General features: G+C 41.1%; 1 protein-coding gene across 2 annotated transcripts in view; it reads right to left on the reverse strand.

Annotated features, from left to right (window-relative positions):
* Positions 1-11617: 11617 nt before the first annotated feature.
* Positions 11618-17797, reverse strand: part of camk1da (calcium/calmodulin-dependent protein kinase 1Da) — a 79619-nt gene continuing 73439 nt past the window's right edge. For both annotated transcript variants that reach the window (XM_028570763.1, XM_028570764.1), the window contains exons 8-11: positions 16516-16594; positions 16301-16388; positions 15330-15597; positions 11618-13663 (exon numbers count right to left, since the gene is read on the reverse strand). In XM_028570763.1, coding sequence (XP_028426564.1) covers positions 13539-13663; positions 15330-15597; positions 16301-16388; positions 16516-16594 — 560 coding nt within the window. In that variant the 3' untranslated portion in view covers positions 11618-13538. The remainder of the gene's footprint in view (positions 13664-15329; positions 15598-16300; positions 16389-16515; positions 16595-17797) is intronic.

Raw genomic sequence — 17797 nt, forward strand, 5'->3', positions numbered from 1 at the left:
AGGTCCGTTTATGCTGGAGCAAGATGATGAGAACTAATAATTTAAAGGGGCACGCCACCTATTTTTACACGTCAAAGTCACTTTACGGTTTGGTGGGACGGAGACCTACTCAACCTGTGAAACAGTTGTATAATATCTTTTATGGCTCTGTCGGAGCTTTGTCAATTCTAAAAAAAAAGAAAAATAACCCAAGTGATGTCATTGGGGTTATCTTGGTATGTTTTTTTTTTTTTTTTATTGTAAAAAAAACAGATAAGTGTTACCCATTCGGGGCATGAAGTTTAAAAGACATGCGTGTTTACCAGGTAGGGTCAGGTCGGAGGCCGTGGTGGAAGGAGTATTCAGATCCTTTACTTAAGTAAAATAGAAGTATGTTAAGTATCATCAGGAATATTTACTTAAAAGTATTAAAAGTAAAAGTACTCGATGCAGAAAAATCCTCACATTATAGAAACGAGAAACGACCCAAACAGTTCTGTCAATCAACCAAGTGTTTAATGGTGTCATCATTTCAGCTGGACTTGTAGGCCCTTATATTGTTAGGTAGTTTAATTTATAATATATTATATGTTATATGTTTTGTTTTCAAAATCTTAACTTGTAAAGTATCTACTAATGCTCTCCTATTAATGTAGTGGAGTAAAAAGTACAATATTTCTTTTTGAAATGAGTAGAAATGGAAAATTTTGTACTTGAGTAAATGTACTTAGTTACGTTCCGCTAACGTTGTCTGCCTGCTGTTTGGTGCTGGGCTGGTGGTGTACAGTGGGTTTATTAGAGCTTTTTCATTCTTTTAGTACAGAAAACAGCCCCCTGCTGCGACTGGAAACAACACTGATTAGACTGAATCAAAACATTAAAGTTGCGGGCCGAAAAACAAAAATTTAAGAAATAATGAGCTGAAAGATGCCAAAAATGTACACAGAGCTGAGTGGATCTGCAGAGTTGGGTGATCAATCTCTGTGGGTTCATCACTACAAGCAAGCCCTTCCACATAACAATTCATAATTAATACAGATAAATATTGATTATAGCAGATTTAAAGACATATCTAGGACAATCTGCAACAACCAAACATTAGAACTCAACCAAAGAGAAGACATTGAAAAATGCCTTTTATGTTATCACGGCCCGGCGATGGCAATGATAAGAGACATTACGTTTCATTCGAAATGATGTTGTGATTTTTCCACTTTTTTTTCCCTACTTTGTGAGCAGAGAGAGGTGTAACTGACAATGAGAAGTCTGGGGGTGTTTGAGAAGGTTCATTTATTATTAACTTCGAGCTTTTGAAAGTTTGGAACATCAGCTTGCATGTGGATATTTTTTCTTTGTTGTAATGTTTGAATGTTCGTCTGCATATAAAATTGAACTTGGATGAACATCAGTGTGAACGTGACAATGTTTGAAGAAGACCATTAACATCTGGGTCAGCGGAGTAAAAAAACACACACACACACACACACACACACACACACACACACACACACACACACATACGCACACACACACAGCATCACGCAGAGAGTGTAAAGAGAGGTTAAGGTCAGAGGATACATTGTATGTGTGTCTGTGTAGTATACATGGAGAGAAAGAGACGTGTGTGTGTGTGTGTGTGTGTGTGTGTGTGTGTGTGTCTGGTCCATCAAGTGACTGGAATGTGTGTGTGTGGGCCGCAATGTTCTGAACAGCGGGACGTCGCTAAAATATTCCTCTAATTCAGTCTGGAAAACCAAAAGCTCGGGAGGGAGCCGAGCAGCCGTCGCATCACGAGACCAGAGCATATGAAAGGAAAACACATCGTCGAAAACACGACAAAACGAGAGGCAGGGTGGATGGAGAGGGATGCAGAGAGAGAGAAAGAGAGAGAGAGAGAGAGAGAGAGAGAGAGAGAGAGGTGCATTCATCACAAGCTAAATTGCCATTTCTCTCTTGTGGGACATAATCAGTGATGGTGAGGCAAGGAATAAAGCGTAAAATAACAAGGAATGTTTTTACATTGTGTCAGTCTCCTTTTTGCAAAAACGTGTAGCAGACCTTCATCTTCTTGGTCTGTGCTTAGTTAGCATGCAAGAGTTTCTGAATTTTTTTTTTTTAATTTTCTTTTGCATGTTATTAGATTATTTGTCTGGGACCATGCAGTCCATGCATCCAGTTCAGGCCCTGTACCAGAGTTAGCTATACAGCTAATTTTACATCTGTGGTCCCTGGGCAAGGGAGATAAAAGGACAATATAGACAATACTATCAAAACAGGTAAAAACTTAACAACAAACAACATGTGACAAGCATTACATCACATTATAAACCAGAATACAAAATATACATTCCATGTTATAAAAAGATCAATGATCACATAGTTGATTCGCCTTCAGCCAAGTCTTTAAGGACATTTTAAAACTGCTAAGACTTACACAATCTCTAATGGGAAGTGGAATTAAGTTCCACTTTTCTACTACAGTAAATTAAAAAGCTGATTCGAGCAAATTTAGTCTTCCTAAATTGAGTGTAACAGTCACCTCTAACAAGAAGCCCTGGTGACCCTTACATTATCTCTGCAAAATGACACACGTTGCTTGAGTGGGGGTGGTGCAAGATCATGGCTCAATTTATACATCAGGCACAGAAAACTGTCAACGGTTAATAAGTTGTGTTTTTTTTATAATCGTGCAGTGATGGTAGTTAATTGTTTTTTCGTCAAGAACTTTCACAGCTTGTTTGTAAAGGGTACATAAGGGTTTTAGGGTAGTCCCACTTGCCTGGGACCAGCTTGTTCAGAAAATGTTTCCATTCAAATGACAGTGAGCAGTGAGGGCAGACAGTCAAATAATCAACAGTGTGATGACTCCATGTCTTATTCTTGCGATAAACAGTGAACGCTGCACTGTAAGTAGGCTTAACATACTGTCACAGACCCAAGGGGGTAAGCTTTGCTTCAGAACTCGAGCCATCATGGCGCCATTTTGTTGCTAACTGGCCATCACCTCCTGTTAGCATTCCACTGACCGCCATTTTTTTTTACGTCACTTGACTGCAAATAACTTCACATCTGAAGCGTTTAAAGACTCTATTTGTCCGTTGTTTAGTTCCAAAGAAACACGACAATGTATAAAAGGCTCCATTACCTTGTACCTCATGTTATGGCTCCGTAGCAGACGTTTTTGTAAAAATAAGCTAACGATTGTGTCATAACCAAGTGACTTACTGTCGCATAGTAGAGGAATTACCGTATAGTACAGGAGAAGCTCGCAGGCAGTTTGGACTTCCATTAGCTGTTTAGGTTTAATTACTAATGTTAACTAGCATGTTAGTGATCAATAATTAGCCTGTGCTTATGTTATCTCCTTACATCCACCTACACTCTCCGTATCTGTAAGATTGGGAATGATTGAGATTTCTCTTGGCACAGCTACCAGAAGACTTACAACTTTCAGACACGTTGCTCACGTCACATTCTCTCAGTTGGAGGCTGCGCAGTAAAGCTGGCCATCACCGGAAAAGTGCTTCTAATAGCCTTCACTGGTCTCCGTCCAGAGCAGCGGGGTCTATTGGTCCATTATATACTGTCTATGTCACAGACAGTCACTCCCGTGAACACATCACTGAGAGTAAACAGCTAGCTGTCGCTGCACCGTGGACACTTTGGCGCAGGTGACAGTTCTGGCCTGATTCACCGTCATCTACCAGATTTCCTGTTTATGGTCGAGAGAGGATGTTGAGATGTTGGGTAACTGCGTTTAAAGGAACATAAGCTCACACCAAAATCTTTTCTACAAGTAAAATGTTTCTTTATGGCATCGCTGGTGTAATTGTGCCTCCTGTGAGAGGATTTTCAACACAGTTTAATGTCTGGGTTTAATCTGTAGCGTACTAACTGCTAGCAAACAGACAGTGGAGGGGAAACATCACGTCACCCCCTGCTGTTTCAATTCACAACTGTCGGCCCAGATGACACAGATGGTCTTTGCACACTTCCGATTCCCCCAGCGTGATCCCGCCTCTTATTTCTTTTTTTTCTATTAAAAACTGTGTGTTATCACACCGTTTCAGATGATCAGCCTTTTTTTTTTTAGGCAATTAGCCTTATGGAATAAATATACGCTGCTTGGTAAGGAACAAAGCAACATGTCTCTGCGGGGGGAGAGAGGAGGGGAGGAAGCCTGCAGCGAGAGAAGGGCTGGAGGAGAGGGATGAGAGAGGGTAAAGCCCTGAATTAAAGATGAGGAGAAATCAGTTTAAGAAGCAAAGAGATCAGTGACTCCGAGCACAAACACACTTACAGCTTGACAGCCAAAGTCAACAAGCTGTGTGGGTGTGTGTGTGTGCGTGTGCGAGTGTGCGCGGGCATGTTTATACGAATTTGTGAAAATGACAGGCAATTTTGATTTAACAGAAATACAATTTTGCTGCTTTGCTGTGTGTGTGTGTGTGTGTGTGTGTGTGTGTGTGTGTGTGGGTGTGTTTGTGTGTGTTTGAGCCTGTGATGCTGTACATGTGCACGTTATTGTGCATGAGTGTCGAAGGGATTTGAAGTACTTTGATTTCACAATTTTCATTTCAGTGCTTTGGGGTGTGTGTGTGTGTGTGTGTTAGAGGGATGAATCATTTTGTAGGAGCATTCAATGTGTGTGTGCTATTCTCAGTGCAGAACCGAGATAGACGGGCAGTCAGGAGGAAAAACTCCAACTGAGATGGAGGGAAAGGCAGAGGAAGTGTCTTGACTTGACCCACCGGAAAGCTTCACCGGGCCAAACTCTGCTAATACCAGACCGATTTTAACACAACTTTCGGTATCTGCGGTGAGCTCGACATCATGTCAAGCTGCAGGAAGTCACTTCAGTCGAGATTGCTTTTTAATACAAGCAATGTATATTAGCTTATTAACTTTAACGTAGAAAGGGAATAGAAGGGCAGAGGGAAGCCTGCAGCTTTTGTTGATATAGCACCTTTCCATTGTTTTCTTCTCTCTTAAAGGGATACGCCACCGTTTGTTGAAATAGGTCTTATCACGATCTACCCTGGCTGTAGATAGGTGGGCCAACGCATTTTTTTTGTCTCAGTGCAAGTAATTAGGTTGTTTTTTTTTGTCTTTTGTTGGCTCACTTTTACTCACAACATGCTAACCGGCAACATAGGATTCCATTCACTACGCTAAGCTAACTGGCGCTGCCGGTGTTGCACAATGCACGCACAAAAAATGCGTTGGCCCACCTATCTACAGCTAGGGAAGGCCGTGATGAGCCCTATTTCAACAAACGGTGGCATATCCCTTTAAGCTGTGTTCAGAATGCAGAGTGAAATTCAAATACGGCACCAATGCCTATGAAGTCAATGGAGAAAACGGATGCATATTTACTGCAGTGCAAAATGTGGTTTCTTTCCCACCGCGACGAGAAACAATCGCGAAGTTGAGCAAAAGTCAACGAGTATCGTCGAGAACCCCAACCGAGGCGCCAAATGCATCGCGACGGAGAAGCCAAAAGTCTTGGTTTGCTACGACCGTGTAAAGGAACAGAATGAACGAGACTATTGCTGCATTCACAGAAGGCCAACGCCTTTCGGACAGCTGTCGTGATGTCGTATTGTTTACAAAGAATAGAATAAAAAATATTAAATAAAAATGTAATGTGTCTATTGTTTACGTAATGAACGAATGAATAATGTAATGTAGCTTCTTGTAATATCGCTGTAGGAATTTAATTTCTCCATGCGTGAGGGAGCTACAGAACATCCGGTTGTAAATTCCATTGTGGAGGACGGAAAAAAAAGTTGAAATATGTTAACTTTGGGCGGCAATGCCACTACCGGTCACGTCTAAATGGTAATCCTAGATTTGCGAAAACTCTGGCGAGACTTGCTGCTCTCCTAACCTTAACCATTCAAGGCCAATGCCTAACCTCAACCATCTCGCGAGACTTTCGTAAATCTTTGGGTTACCGTCTACACGACCCATTCTACCGTTAACGGTTGCCCGTACTCTCTGCTAGATTCATCTAATTGTGTGATATTTGGTACGCCTGATTCCATGTGAATGCAGCATAAGACTCCAAAGCAATGTTAGCAGTGTTTTAAGCCCTGCAAAAGTAAGCATGCTAACATGCTCCAATTAAGCGGGTATATGTTTATCATGTTCATCATCTTAGTTTAGTGTACTAGCATGCTAACGTATGCTAACATTTGCTAACACACACACTGGCTGTTTCTGGCCATCGACACAGACAGCAAAAGCACTCTGATATTTGATGTTGTAAAACAGCAGCTTATTTCACACCTTCCAATAATTCACAAATGTTGATTTTCAAAGTAAAAATATTATTAACCATTAATGGGTTTTGCTTAATTCACCCAATACCTTATCAATCTCTACTGAATCACCCACAGTAGGTTTGCAGCTGTGAAGATTCAAAGATGTTTGGAAACTGCTGTCCCAGAAAAAAAACAATAATTAGACAGAACTCCTGAGTGGTCTTTTCTGTTTTGTTTTTTTCCAAGGCTGGTTTTTATCTGAACTCTTCCTGAACCCTTAGTTTCAACTGCACAATCCTTTACTGAAGTGTAAGGAGGCTTACAGACACATTTCTTTTTTTTATGGGGAAATAACATCTGTAGACAATATGTTTAATGCTTTACGCCTAATAATGTATCCCATGTGCTATTAAAGGCAACATGTGCCTTATGTGTTTGCAACATCTGTCTTCTGTCTGCTAAACACCTGCTGTGCAGCATATCCAGACAATATGTCGGTTCAAGTGGGTCTGGTGTCTGCTTTATATCCACAAGCATGGATCCTGGAGTTGCAAGTTTTGAAATACTGAATATACACACACACACACACACACACACACACACACACAAAAATGTACTCCTAATTCTAATAAGTAGTACTAATAAGCCAGCCCTATTTGTTCAGACCCAAACACAAAAATATATTACCATCATTCAGGATTTATTCCAGGAGAAAGACAAACAAAACACAATCAGTCGCTCTGCCCTGCGTTGTCATGGTAACTCTGATATGTGCACATGATTGTCGAAGGCATTTGATATACAAGCCCCATTAACAGAAAGTCATCATCATCATCATCATGATCATCATCATCATCATAATCGTCATCACAGCACAATAAGTGCGGCAGGCGGTGCCCACTCTGAGAAACATGGGTGTCGTCGGCGTGGTGACGGTGCACGGGATGGGAATTTGTTGTGGTCACATGCAGAGAGTAAATACAATACAGCCAGCTACAACTCAGCAGGCTCTGGACGAGGACACCCACAGGGAGACACCGGGACCCAAAAAAAGCAGATTGTATAAAGTTTTAGTCCTACAAACAATTCTCAGAGGCAGAGCTGCTCTCATTAAATTAAATGTTAAATTTCCCCTTACGGGATAAATAAGGGCATGTCTTCTTCTCCTTCTTCTTATATTAGTTGAGTCAAATCTTGAGGTAAAGGGCTGTTTTTAACATTAGCTAGACTGAAGCACAGCTGCTAGCAAGGCAGCTTTGCACTGGATTTACTAATGCTTACAACCTTTTGAGTACACCAGAGACAATGCTATTATTGTGACTCCTAAAGTATTTGGCAACAGTTTACACCGAAACATTTACATATAAGTAAACTCTTTGTCTAGTTCAGTAGAAGAAGAATTCTGAGCCAACAAAGCAAATATATTAATGTGTAGAATTAAGCATGACATCCATCGCTAACTATGTAGCCTAAGTAAAGAACATAGCCAATAGCTATGGACTTGACTTCTTTGGAAGCAGAGTTAGCAACAGTGCTAGCCTTTGCTCATTTGGGATAAAATAGTCACGATATATATATACACAAAGCAATCTAAGTTAGCTACCTAGCTTTCCAAGTAGCCCTACAAGGCTATTGCTAGCTAGGTAAGTTAATGTACATAGCCAAAAGGACATAGCCAATAGCTACATATAGCCTACTCGAATTACTTAAAATCAAAGTAAGCAACAGGGCTTGGCCTTTGACTTTTTGGAATACATTATATAAGCTATCAAAGTTAGCTACTTAGCCTAGCTGAATTTCCAACTAGCTTTATAAGGCTTTTGCTAACTACGTAAGTTAAAAGCAAAAAATGTAACGGTCATGAATGAATAAACAACATTCCTTGCCACTTGCCTTACAATAAAAAAAAGTCTCAAATTATTGTTAATAAATTATTTTACATGCTATATCCACGTTATGCAGGAAATCAGCTGGAAGTCACTCTCATAATCAGCATTAGAGCAACTTCCATTGGAACATGGTATCCAGCCCTCCTTATTTAAATGTCAGTTAGCTGTGTTGTAATGAGCGATGAGATTATTTCCGCCTATCAAAACTGTTTGTAGAAGTGAAACTCTTCTACTGAGTAAACTCAGCTTTTTGTGGACGTTTACACTCTCAACCTGTGTACATCTTTACATATTACAGAGATACTAACATCATACAAGGGCATATAAGATTACGCAAACACTCATGGTGAAGTTGACTTCTTGAAGCACTTTTTTTCGCCATGCTTGTGTTTTCATCTTTTGTGACGGCGTCTTCTTTAAAAAACAAAAAAAGGGAGCGTAAGCTCAAAGGGAAAAGGATGGACGAGAGCACCCCTCGTCCTTAACAGTGTGTTTCGGAGTCGGTCACAGCTTTGGATTTTTTCCTTTAGAATGGCAAAAACGTAAGCCTGAGTTCAGTAAACGATGCTTTCACTTTTAGTTGGACTGACACTGAAGTAGTGGTGGAACACAAATGGCGTTAAACTGCACTGTGTAGCTCTGCAGATGGCAGTCACACAGTGCCGGACAGTATATATGACAGCAAACTGTAAAGGGATTTTTTTTTTTTTTTTTTTTTTTTTTAGCTTTTTGGGTTTTTACATTAAACATTCCATAGAGAATACAATCAACTTCCCTCGACACGCTCACTCATTCACTCTCACATGACTTAACAGCAAAAACTTTTTGTAAATATTATCTTGAAAATGATCATTCATATTCACAATCTATTTACAGTCCAGGAGTAGTTTACAGTAGCATCTTCAACATGGAAAGAGTCATACAGAAAACTTTTTTTTTCTTTTTTTTTTTAACACAGCAGCATGAACCTGAACCCTCAGCCTGCCTCACAATACATTCGTAAACCCAAAAGTCCACACTGGAGTGGACCAAATCACATTTGACCAAACATATTCTTACAGTGTTGGCTGTCTATTGGTTAACAGCTTTTGTGCCAGAGGAGAAACCTGGTACACCACTTTTACAATGAAGCTCATTCAATAATAATAATAATAATAATAATTAATAGTTAAGTGATTGTAATTGTCTAACATCTGGCAGGGATTCTGTGTCTTGCAACTATTTTTTCCCCCCAAAAACGAAGTTGTTTTTTTTAACTATAGGTGCTGATGTTGTTTCCTGATCCCACTTCCAAGAAAAAGCATTGACAACACTTACAAATGTTTTAAAAAATGCATAGCAATCAATGGGGATGTACAGTATACATGGTTACAGTGAATAATTAGATTAAGGTGATCATTGGAATAAAGCCCTTACATGGTTAAAAGTTCCCCTCATTGACACATGGATAATTACATGGCTTGACTTTAGCGTTAGGTTAGCAGAGACACATGTAACACAAGACCCCACAGTAAAAACGTCAGAATGAATATATATTTCTGAAAGGTGAACGGTGTAGTGCATGTGGGTGTTGTAAATCAGTAAGAAAACACTAAAGCGTTAGCTTTCGCTATGACTGTACATTTAAAATCAAATAAATCAGGCTAACTGGCCTTTTTCTTATCCACCTATTGAACATAAACTCTTATTATGACCGGATTAGTTGCTAGGACAACGTGCCTAAAGTAACTGCAATGGTCCGTCTAAAAGCATCAACCGTGTCGGTGCTGTTACCACATCTGCAAGTTTCCCACTTTATGCCTAAGTGCTTGAACAACAACACAGTAGATCTGGTGTGAGCATTTGGAGCCCGATACGTAGGAACGAGGTGGACAATTCCAGTGTGATTAGAGGTTTCTGACAAAGATTCGACGACTCGCATTCTTTTTTGGTTTAGGAAACAGTGGGCAAGAGCAGAAAATCCAAACACACTGGAATTATCCTTGCAGAGATTATTGACGTAGGTGCTGCTGTCAAAGGACAGAGAACACAGAAAAGGAGGGAGACAGATTTGGATTAACAAATGCCTTGTCATGGTTTGTTTTAGTCAACTTCAGTGCCAAATCGGTGGAACTTAATACACACGACGCCGCGGCGAGCCAAAAGTGAATTCCAGAAAGCTTGGGTGAGTGTTGATTTACTGTCATTTGCCTTTTATCCAGCTGTGGTCTCACTTGTTTTTCAGCAGCACTCGGTGTAGCTAATAAAAAGGTACATGGCAACAGATTAGGAAGGGATCAAAGGTGAATACATTTCTCTCCAAACTAAAATTTGCAGCTAGAGTTCAGCCCTTAGTTGTAGTCCAACTCAAACAGCTTCCTATCTAGTTCTGTTCTCCCCAATTCATCGAGTAGAATGAACCAAATTGTCTTTCTACCTAGCACTAGTCTTTGGCTACAATTCACAATAAAGGGATCAGAAGAATTGCATCATGACAATCTGATATGTGTGCGTAGGTAGGCACCCAACATCGTACAGTTCTGCCCTCTGAGTTAATGTCTCTGAAGACGTTACAAGCAGTGACACGATCCAGGCTGCTGCAGTCATGGGTCAGAGTCGTGAGAATGTTCCATCAAGAACAAATTCAAAAAAAGTCAGTCTGTCATATGGAACTTAGCATTATTAAAAAAGGGACTCCCAAGTTGTGGACTTAAGTCATTCATACCAGAGTCAACTGAAATGATAATGAGGTGTAAACAATAAATACTGTAAATAAAAAATTAAACTTTCCTTGACTGGGTTACAGGTGCATAGCATTGGCGACAGCGACACAGGATATTCATTGTTTGCCCTCCGTCACTAACGGACAAGTTTGCCAACTCTAACTTGAAGCACTAAGACACGTTTTTTATTATTATAATTTTTAGTGGGGGGCTGAGATGAAATTTAGGGGGGCTTGAGCCCTGCTAAAAAGGGTATAAAATCGCCACTGGTGTGAACCAAGCTACGCTAACCAAGCTTCCGATTTCGGTCACAATAACTGTCTGCTGTTGGGCCATAGAGCAGTCCCTCCAGAAAAACGCGATTATGCAATCGCATAATTCAATGCATAATCAGCCAAAGTCGGCATATTGATGCAGGGGGCCAAATTTTTTCAAATACGCCGCATAAATTGCCGATTTCCGCGCAAAATATGCGGGGCTTGATTTCATAATCCCTGCATTTTTGTTGCAAAAAAGTCCCATATATCTTAGCAGAAAGTTGAAAATTTTTGCGTTTACTTCACACAAGAGCAGCCATTTCCCCATTGCCATGGGAACGTTGAAGTGATGTAATTACACGACGTGAACATCATCGAAAAGCAGGGTGTTGGAGAATCACTTTTTTTTCTCTTTTTCATCAAACCGCAGGTTCCTTCAATTTTTGCAAGTTCCCTCAATTTCATTGCATAAAATTGCATAAATATCCTGCATATTCCATCGCATTTTTTAAGAAAATGTGTCGCATAATCAAGGATTTTTACCCGCAATAATCACAAAAAGGATTTCTGGAAGGACTGATAAAGGAAGGGATCCCCGAATACAGCAAGAACATGTAGCTTTGGCGCTTCCGTCTGAATCCCGTCAAGCAAAGAGCTTTGACGCGCTGTTCCAGGGTTGGGGATTGCGTCAACAAAATACAGAATAGCCCAAAAAAATTGAGGAACAAGTTCTGAAAGATGATCGAGTAAAAAAACAAAAACAACCTTGGAGTCCTCGATGGAATAATCTGGGCCCAAGTGTGAGTTTTCAATTTTCAAGTCAGAAGTCACTACAACACTGCAATGGGGACGCAGCTAACGCCGTGAGCTCTGGATCATTAACTGTGATGCCACGACACCTGGACCAAAAAACACTGACGGAACAACCTAAACCAGGAAAAATCGGTATTCACCAGCTCACAGTGCAGCCACACTTTTCCCTGAGCACTTCTGAACTGGGTGCAGCCTGACGGTGCAAAAAAATACTCTGAGGACCCATGTGGGAAGCAGTTTGGTGTCTGGAGATGCTCTGTAGCATGTCTTGTAGCCATCTTGAAACTGCACCGCTACTTGTGGCTCCTTAGTTTAGGAAAATCAACCGCCAAGCTATCGTGTAGTCGCTAACATTCTCAACTGGAGGCAGTTTCCAGCAAATACCTCTATCCTATCCTATTCTAAACCTGCTGCATGTTCCTTAGTAACCTGTGTGTGTGTCCCTTAAAGGGTGATTGTTACAAAAGTCTTATAAAGTAAGAAAATAATAAAACAGATCAGAATCCTTCAGGCAATAAACAGAAGCTGTACAATGCTCTAACATCCACTCTGGGTTATTATTTCTTTTGTTTTTTTATATATATATAAAGATTTACAATCTCTACTCTGATAAACATAGATGGATGGCGGCTAATCTGTGTCTGAGAACATATCTGACCCTCTTTGTGCAAAATACATAAAGCGCTTAGTCACGTTTCCCCATCTCAACAGTCGTATGGTACTTTTAAAGCACTTATTAAAGCACATACAGACAAACAAGCCCATGAGGACATCAAATAAAAGGTCTCAAAGGTGCAATATGTTGCGTTTTCACATGACATCATCGTCACGTTAGTTTGCTACATTAGTACAATTAGCGCAAACTAATCACATCATCCCTAAGAAGACCTATCAGCCTCTGTCACCAGGTCAGATTTGGAGGTAATCTGCTGGACGTGACTAATCGTCCCTGCGATGGTCGTGATTATTTCCAGTAATTATACCAAAGTAGCACTATCAAATTGACAAAAATGGGTTGGCTTTTTAAAAGTTACACATACCACCTTTAACATTAACCGTAATAATAAAAACAAAAACAAAAACAAAAAAATCCAATTGTCAACAGTCAAACCTAATTTAGAAGAAAAAAAAAAAAGCTAAATAAAGTGTCGAAGGAAAGACCAGATACAAGAGGGAAGTTGATGTTGACTGACATTGAATAATATGATACCACCGGCCCCACCGTCAACCACCAATTAACTGCTCGAGCTCGCAGCAGTCGACGCCCCCATTCGTCATTAGACAGCAACCAATCACAGCCGGCCGTACAAACTTCCTCAACGAAGAGTCCCGGTGGGTGGGTTGGTGATTGGCGGGCGAGCGTACAGTACGGCGCTGTGTGGCTTGAATCGGTGGGGCAGTGGTAACAGTCCTCTGCTCTCCCGGGAGCAGGGAGGGGTACTTGCTGGGGGGTGTGGGGAGGGGGGTGAGCGCATCCAAGTAGAAATGCAGTGAGGAGATGGAGGAACGAAGAAGAAGAGGGTAAGGGGGGGATTGGGGGATCCTCTTCTTCTCCTGTCATTCTCCGTCTCTTTCCGTCTCTCTGCCTCACAGCGCCGTGGCCTCCCAGCTGGTTCCCCGCGGGACCTGGCGTCACTTGGTCTCCGTGAGCACCGGGGCGGCGGGCGCGGAGGGATGTGGCCGGTTCAGCTCTGCCCCGGCGGCGGGAGAAGAGGCTGCAGACGCCAGACTGCAGGGCGTGGCCGGTGCAGCTGCACCTGAGAGGGAAGAGTCGGCAGAGGGATCAGCAGCGATGAATATTTCTTTAATAATGCTGTTGCTGACCCTTCGCTAAGCTACGACCCCTTTTGTTATAAAAGTGTACCTTCTATTCTCACACGGCACACGTGCAATATCAAAGCGTGTACATTTCCGTTTGTGGGGTGACCTTTTGGAATGGTCCAAACAATGAGATCAAACGGAGCCATAATATTATACAGGTCAAAAATAGATTCAAGAAAACAATACTTGATCAATACAGAACGGTGACCTGAATATATAAATGGCAATGTACGCACAGTGTATAGTTGTATGTTGTTTAAATTATTGGATTATTGTAGGAGTTAACATTTTGTATGCTGTTTATGCATATCTATTTGTTTTGTATGTAATATTATGATATTGTAAAGTAGGGGCAGGACTTTATGCTCCTTGTCGAACTCATCCTTTTTGTTTTTTTTGATAGATTTGGACTCATTTGTATAGGATTTTGTTTTATTTGTTATATATGTGTATATGTATGTTGATGTTGTTTGAGATAAAACAAACAAACATACAATATCAGTGGCAGATTGGCCTCTCCGAATTCTTGGTTATACTAAGTAATAGTTAAGATCTATACCTTACATAACTTTTAACCCAACAAAATAAGATTCTATAGAGTTAGATACTGTAAGGTAGATTCAGTAAGCTAGTTAGCCAGACATGCTAACATCTGTATTGCTCAAGTTAGAGCGGACAAACGCACTAGTCATGTTTCCATCAACGTATTTTTATGCGCATTTAGAAAATGTTGATGGAAACGGTAAAATTAGACGGAAAAAAAACGTCCTCAAATTTGCAAAAAAGTTTTTACACTTGCTTGAGGTGGTTTTGGCCTTTTTCGAAAAAGAGTGAAAGAGAAAAATGGGAGATGGTAACAGCTTTGCCGAATAAGTTGTGACGTAGCGAACATGTAACTGACATGACTATAGTCCCGGTATCCGTCGGATGGGGGGGGGGGCGGAGGATCGGGATACGGGTCCCATCCAGTGCGGCGTACACTCGTGGCACAAGGTGTGTAGTGGAGTTGCGGTGAGCTATAGCCTGCGCCTCAGCCACGTCGGATAAATGGACGAATTGGTTCAACAGCTTGAATCGTATGGCCCTCCCCACCGCGTATACACAGCGGTGAACACCAAATGTCTCTGCCACAACCCTGTATTCTGCACAGGTGGCCAAATTGCACAATGCTACCTCTCTGCATTTATCCAAAGAACTTAGCTTCTAAACTGTTTGATTTAGCGAGCCAGTTTGGAAACCAAACTACGCTTTATTCGCTCTAAACCAGACATTTTAAAAGTTCACTTAAAATTTGCTTGACAATTAGATGGAAACATGACTACTGTTTAATCCGTTCCCCACATTTATACTATTGTTTTTGAAAACACTCTCCACACACCACCCTCCACACTCTTTATACGTACAGAGTATCACTCTACACATCACTTCCGCTTGTGGGGAAATCCAAATGAAAGGACTGCGGTGCCTATTAGCGGTTTGCTAAACTAGGATTGGACAATCACGGTTCAGGGGAGGGGTTTTAGCCAATTATCCATTCTTTAACTTTGTGTACTACACATATGTTCTCTTGACTTTCTGGTGCTACTGATACTACTGACTCACATTCCTTGCGGGGAGCTGCTATGTTGTTGTCTATGGAAGAGCTTTTGCTGGCGGCTGTGTTGGCGCTCTGGCTCTGCGCCGCCTGGCCGGTGTTTTGGCTCTGAGCTGGCTGGTTCTGGCCCGCCTGGCTCTGGCTCTGGCTCTGGGCCGGCCTCTGCGTCTGGCTCGGCCTGGTCGGTGGGTTAGAGGCGTCCACGCTGCTCCCCATGCTGCTGCCAAGTTGCAGCCGCCTCATGTGCCGAACCACGGCGGTGGCATTGAACGCTTGCTGGAGAGAGGTAGGAAATGGGAAGATTAATTTTTTTTTTTTTTTTTACATTTCAACAGCATCTTTTATTACGTGTCTCTAAAATAAGATGTTGTGTGACATGAATATCAGTTGAGTGGCGGGAAGGTGCAGAACTTCTCTGTGATGGTTTTATTTTTATCTTTTAGTTTAGGATGAGGTCTCCGTACTATCAATGTACTGTGGAGCAGCAGGGGATCATATTAAGGATTATTAAGGATATTACGTCATTGAAAAGATCAAAAAAGGTGATTTTTCATTTCATAATGGCTTTGAGGTTGCAGACCAGAATCTGCTTTTGATGAACTAGTGCACAAATAACATGATAGTGTCTTCTGTTGCAGTTTATCTTGGATTAAAAACATGTGAGGTTTAAATATTACACAAGCTGGATGTGCCATTAACACCCAGAGCTGGAAATGGCATACTGTGTGAGGAGCAGTTCTTAAAGAGACAGGAATATTTTTGGAGGCTGCAGGTTATTCACGCTTCTTCTAAGAGCTGCAGGAGGAAAAGTGGATGATGAAGGTTAACTCCTGGCCATATGGTGGTGGGCCCGGATTTTACTTTTGCAGAGTGATTCATCTTCTAAATACACAGACAATCGTTTGAGGAGTCGTACTGGAGTAATATGCTGCAATAGAGCCAAAACCACAAAGAATAAACTGCAGTAAACTAAATTTACCCTCCATTTGCTCTTGGCGAAGTTCTTTTTGATCTGTCGGCTGACTGACTCATGGATGTTCTTGCAGAGTGCCGTATCCCCGGCGATCCTGATACACACACGCGCACGCACACACGCACACACACATTCTTTGTTAACACTGTAAATTAATATCTGTATAGATTGTATGCCTTTTTGTTAGTCTGTGTATGACATTCTGTGTGAGGGTTTCTCACCAGGGGTGTCTGAGTGCCTGATCGCAGGTGAAACGCTTGGCTGGATCTTTCTCCATCAGACTGCCAATGAAATCCTTGGCTGGGAGAAAGAAAAAAAAAAGATTGAAAGGGCAATAAAACAATAATTTTAGACCACAAAACACCATACCAACTTGACACAGCATTTTGAAACAATTCTTTATCATGGTTTCTGCAGGTTTCAACAAGTCCAACTTAAGACTTTTTAAGACCTTTTTAAGACCTTTATTAATAAAATGTAAGACCCATACCACGACATAAAAGTACAACAAAATGCAGAGTCACAAAAGTGCTTGCAACATAAATAAAATTATTAAAATTTAATAAAAAGCGACACATAGTAATAATAACCTGTACATATGTAGCAAGTTGGACTAGCGAAAGAAAGAACTACAACACCATGGAATAAAAAAAAAAAAAAACACATTTCAATAAGCTATAGGGGTAGCGTTACATGGACATGGGAAAATGTAAGAATTGTTCAAAGTTATGTAAGACCTAGAACACAATACTTTAAGACTTTTTATAGCCTACAATTTTGATTTTGATATTTTAGTGGTTTTTAGACTTTTTAAAACCCTATGGAAACTCTGTGTATTCTGGCTTAAAAAATATATTTCTGACACACATAACAAATAATCTTTGATGTTTCAGTCAGTTTGAATTGCTTGTGCAAATGTTGCTGTTGTTGGCGTCTGCTGAAAACCTTGTAATCATGCTAACATGCTCCCAAAGACAATGCTGATGGTTAGCAGGTATAATGTTTACTGTGCTCATCGTATGAACATAGTGTGTTAGCATGCTACAATTTGCTAATTAGCTGTAGCTCGACGTGCACCTCCAAAACTTTGTAACTTTGCGTGTAGGTGACGCAGACTGCAAGGACTGTGATTGGTCAACTGGTCCTGTGTGTTCATAGTCGGTGTTTCAAGCAGCCTACTGTGGGGAGTAGCAACATGCTAGTTCACTGACATAAGCTTCGCAAATAAACTCGGACATATTTTGGTTACAATGACGGGGTTATCCGTTTGCAAAGTGTCTATTATGTCAGTAACGTTTTGAAATTAGCACTTCGCCATCAAGCAGTACTTTGTGGGCAGTTGTGCTAAAGTTTGCTTGCTAACGTAACATAAACTGGCTGGCAGACACCTCGCAAATAACCTCAGACTCATCACCCCCTAGCGTTATGGCGGTGAAATGCACCGCGATGCAAACCAACCCTGACGCAGAACTCCTAAAGGGTCACGACGCCGTAGGAGTGACG

Source organism: Perca flavescens, chromosome 23, assembly GCF_004354835.1.
Source record: "Perca flavescens isolate YP-PL-M2 chromosome 23, PFLA_1.0, whole genome shotgun sequence".
NCBI classification, from domain to species: domain Eukaryota; kingdom Metazoa; phylum Chordata; class Actinopteri; order Perciformes; family Percidae; genus Perca; species Perca flavescens.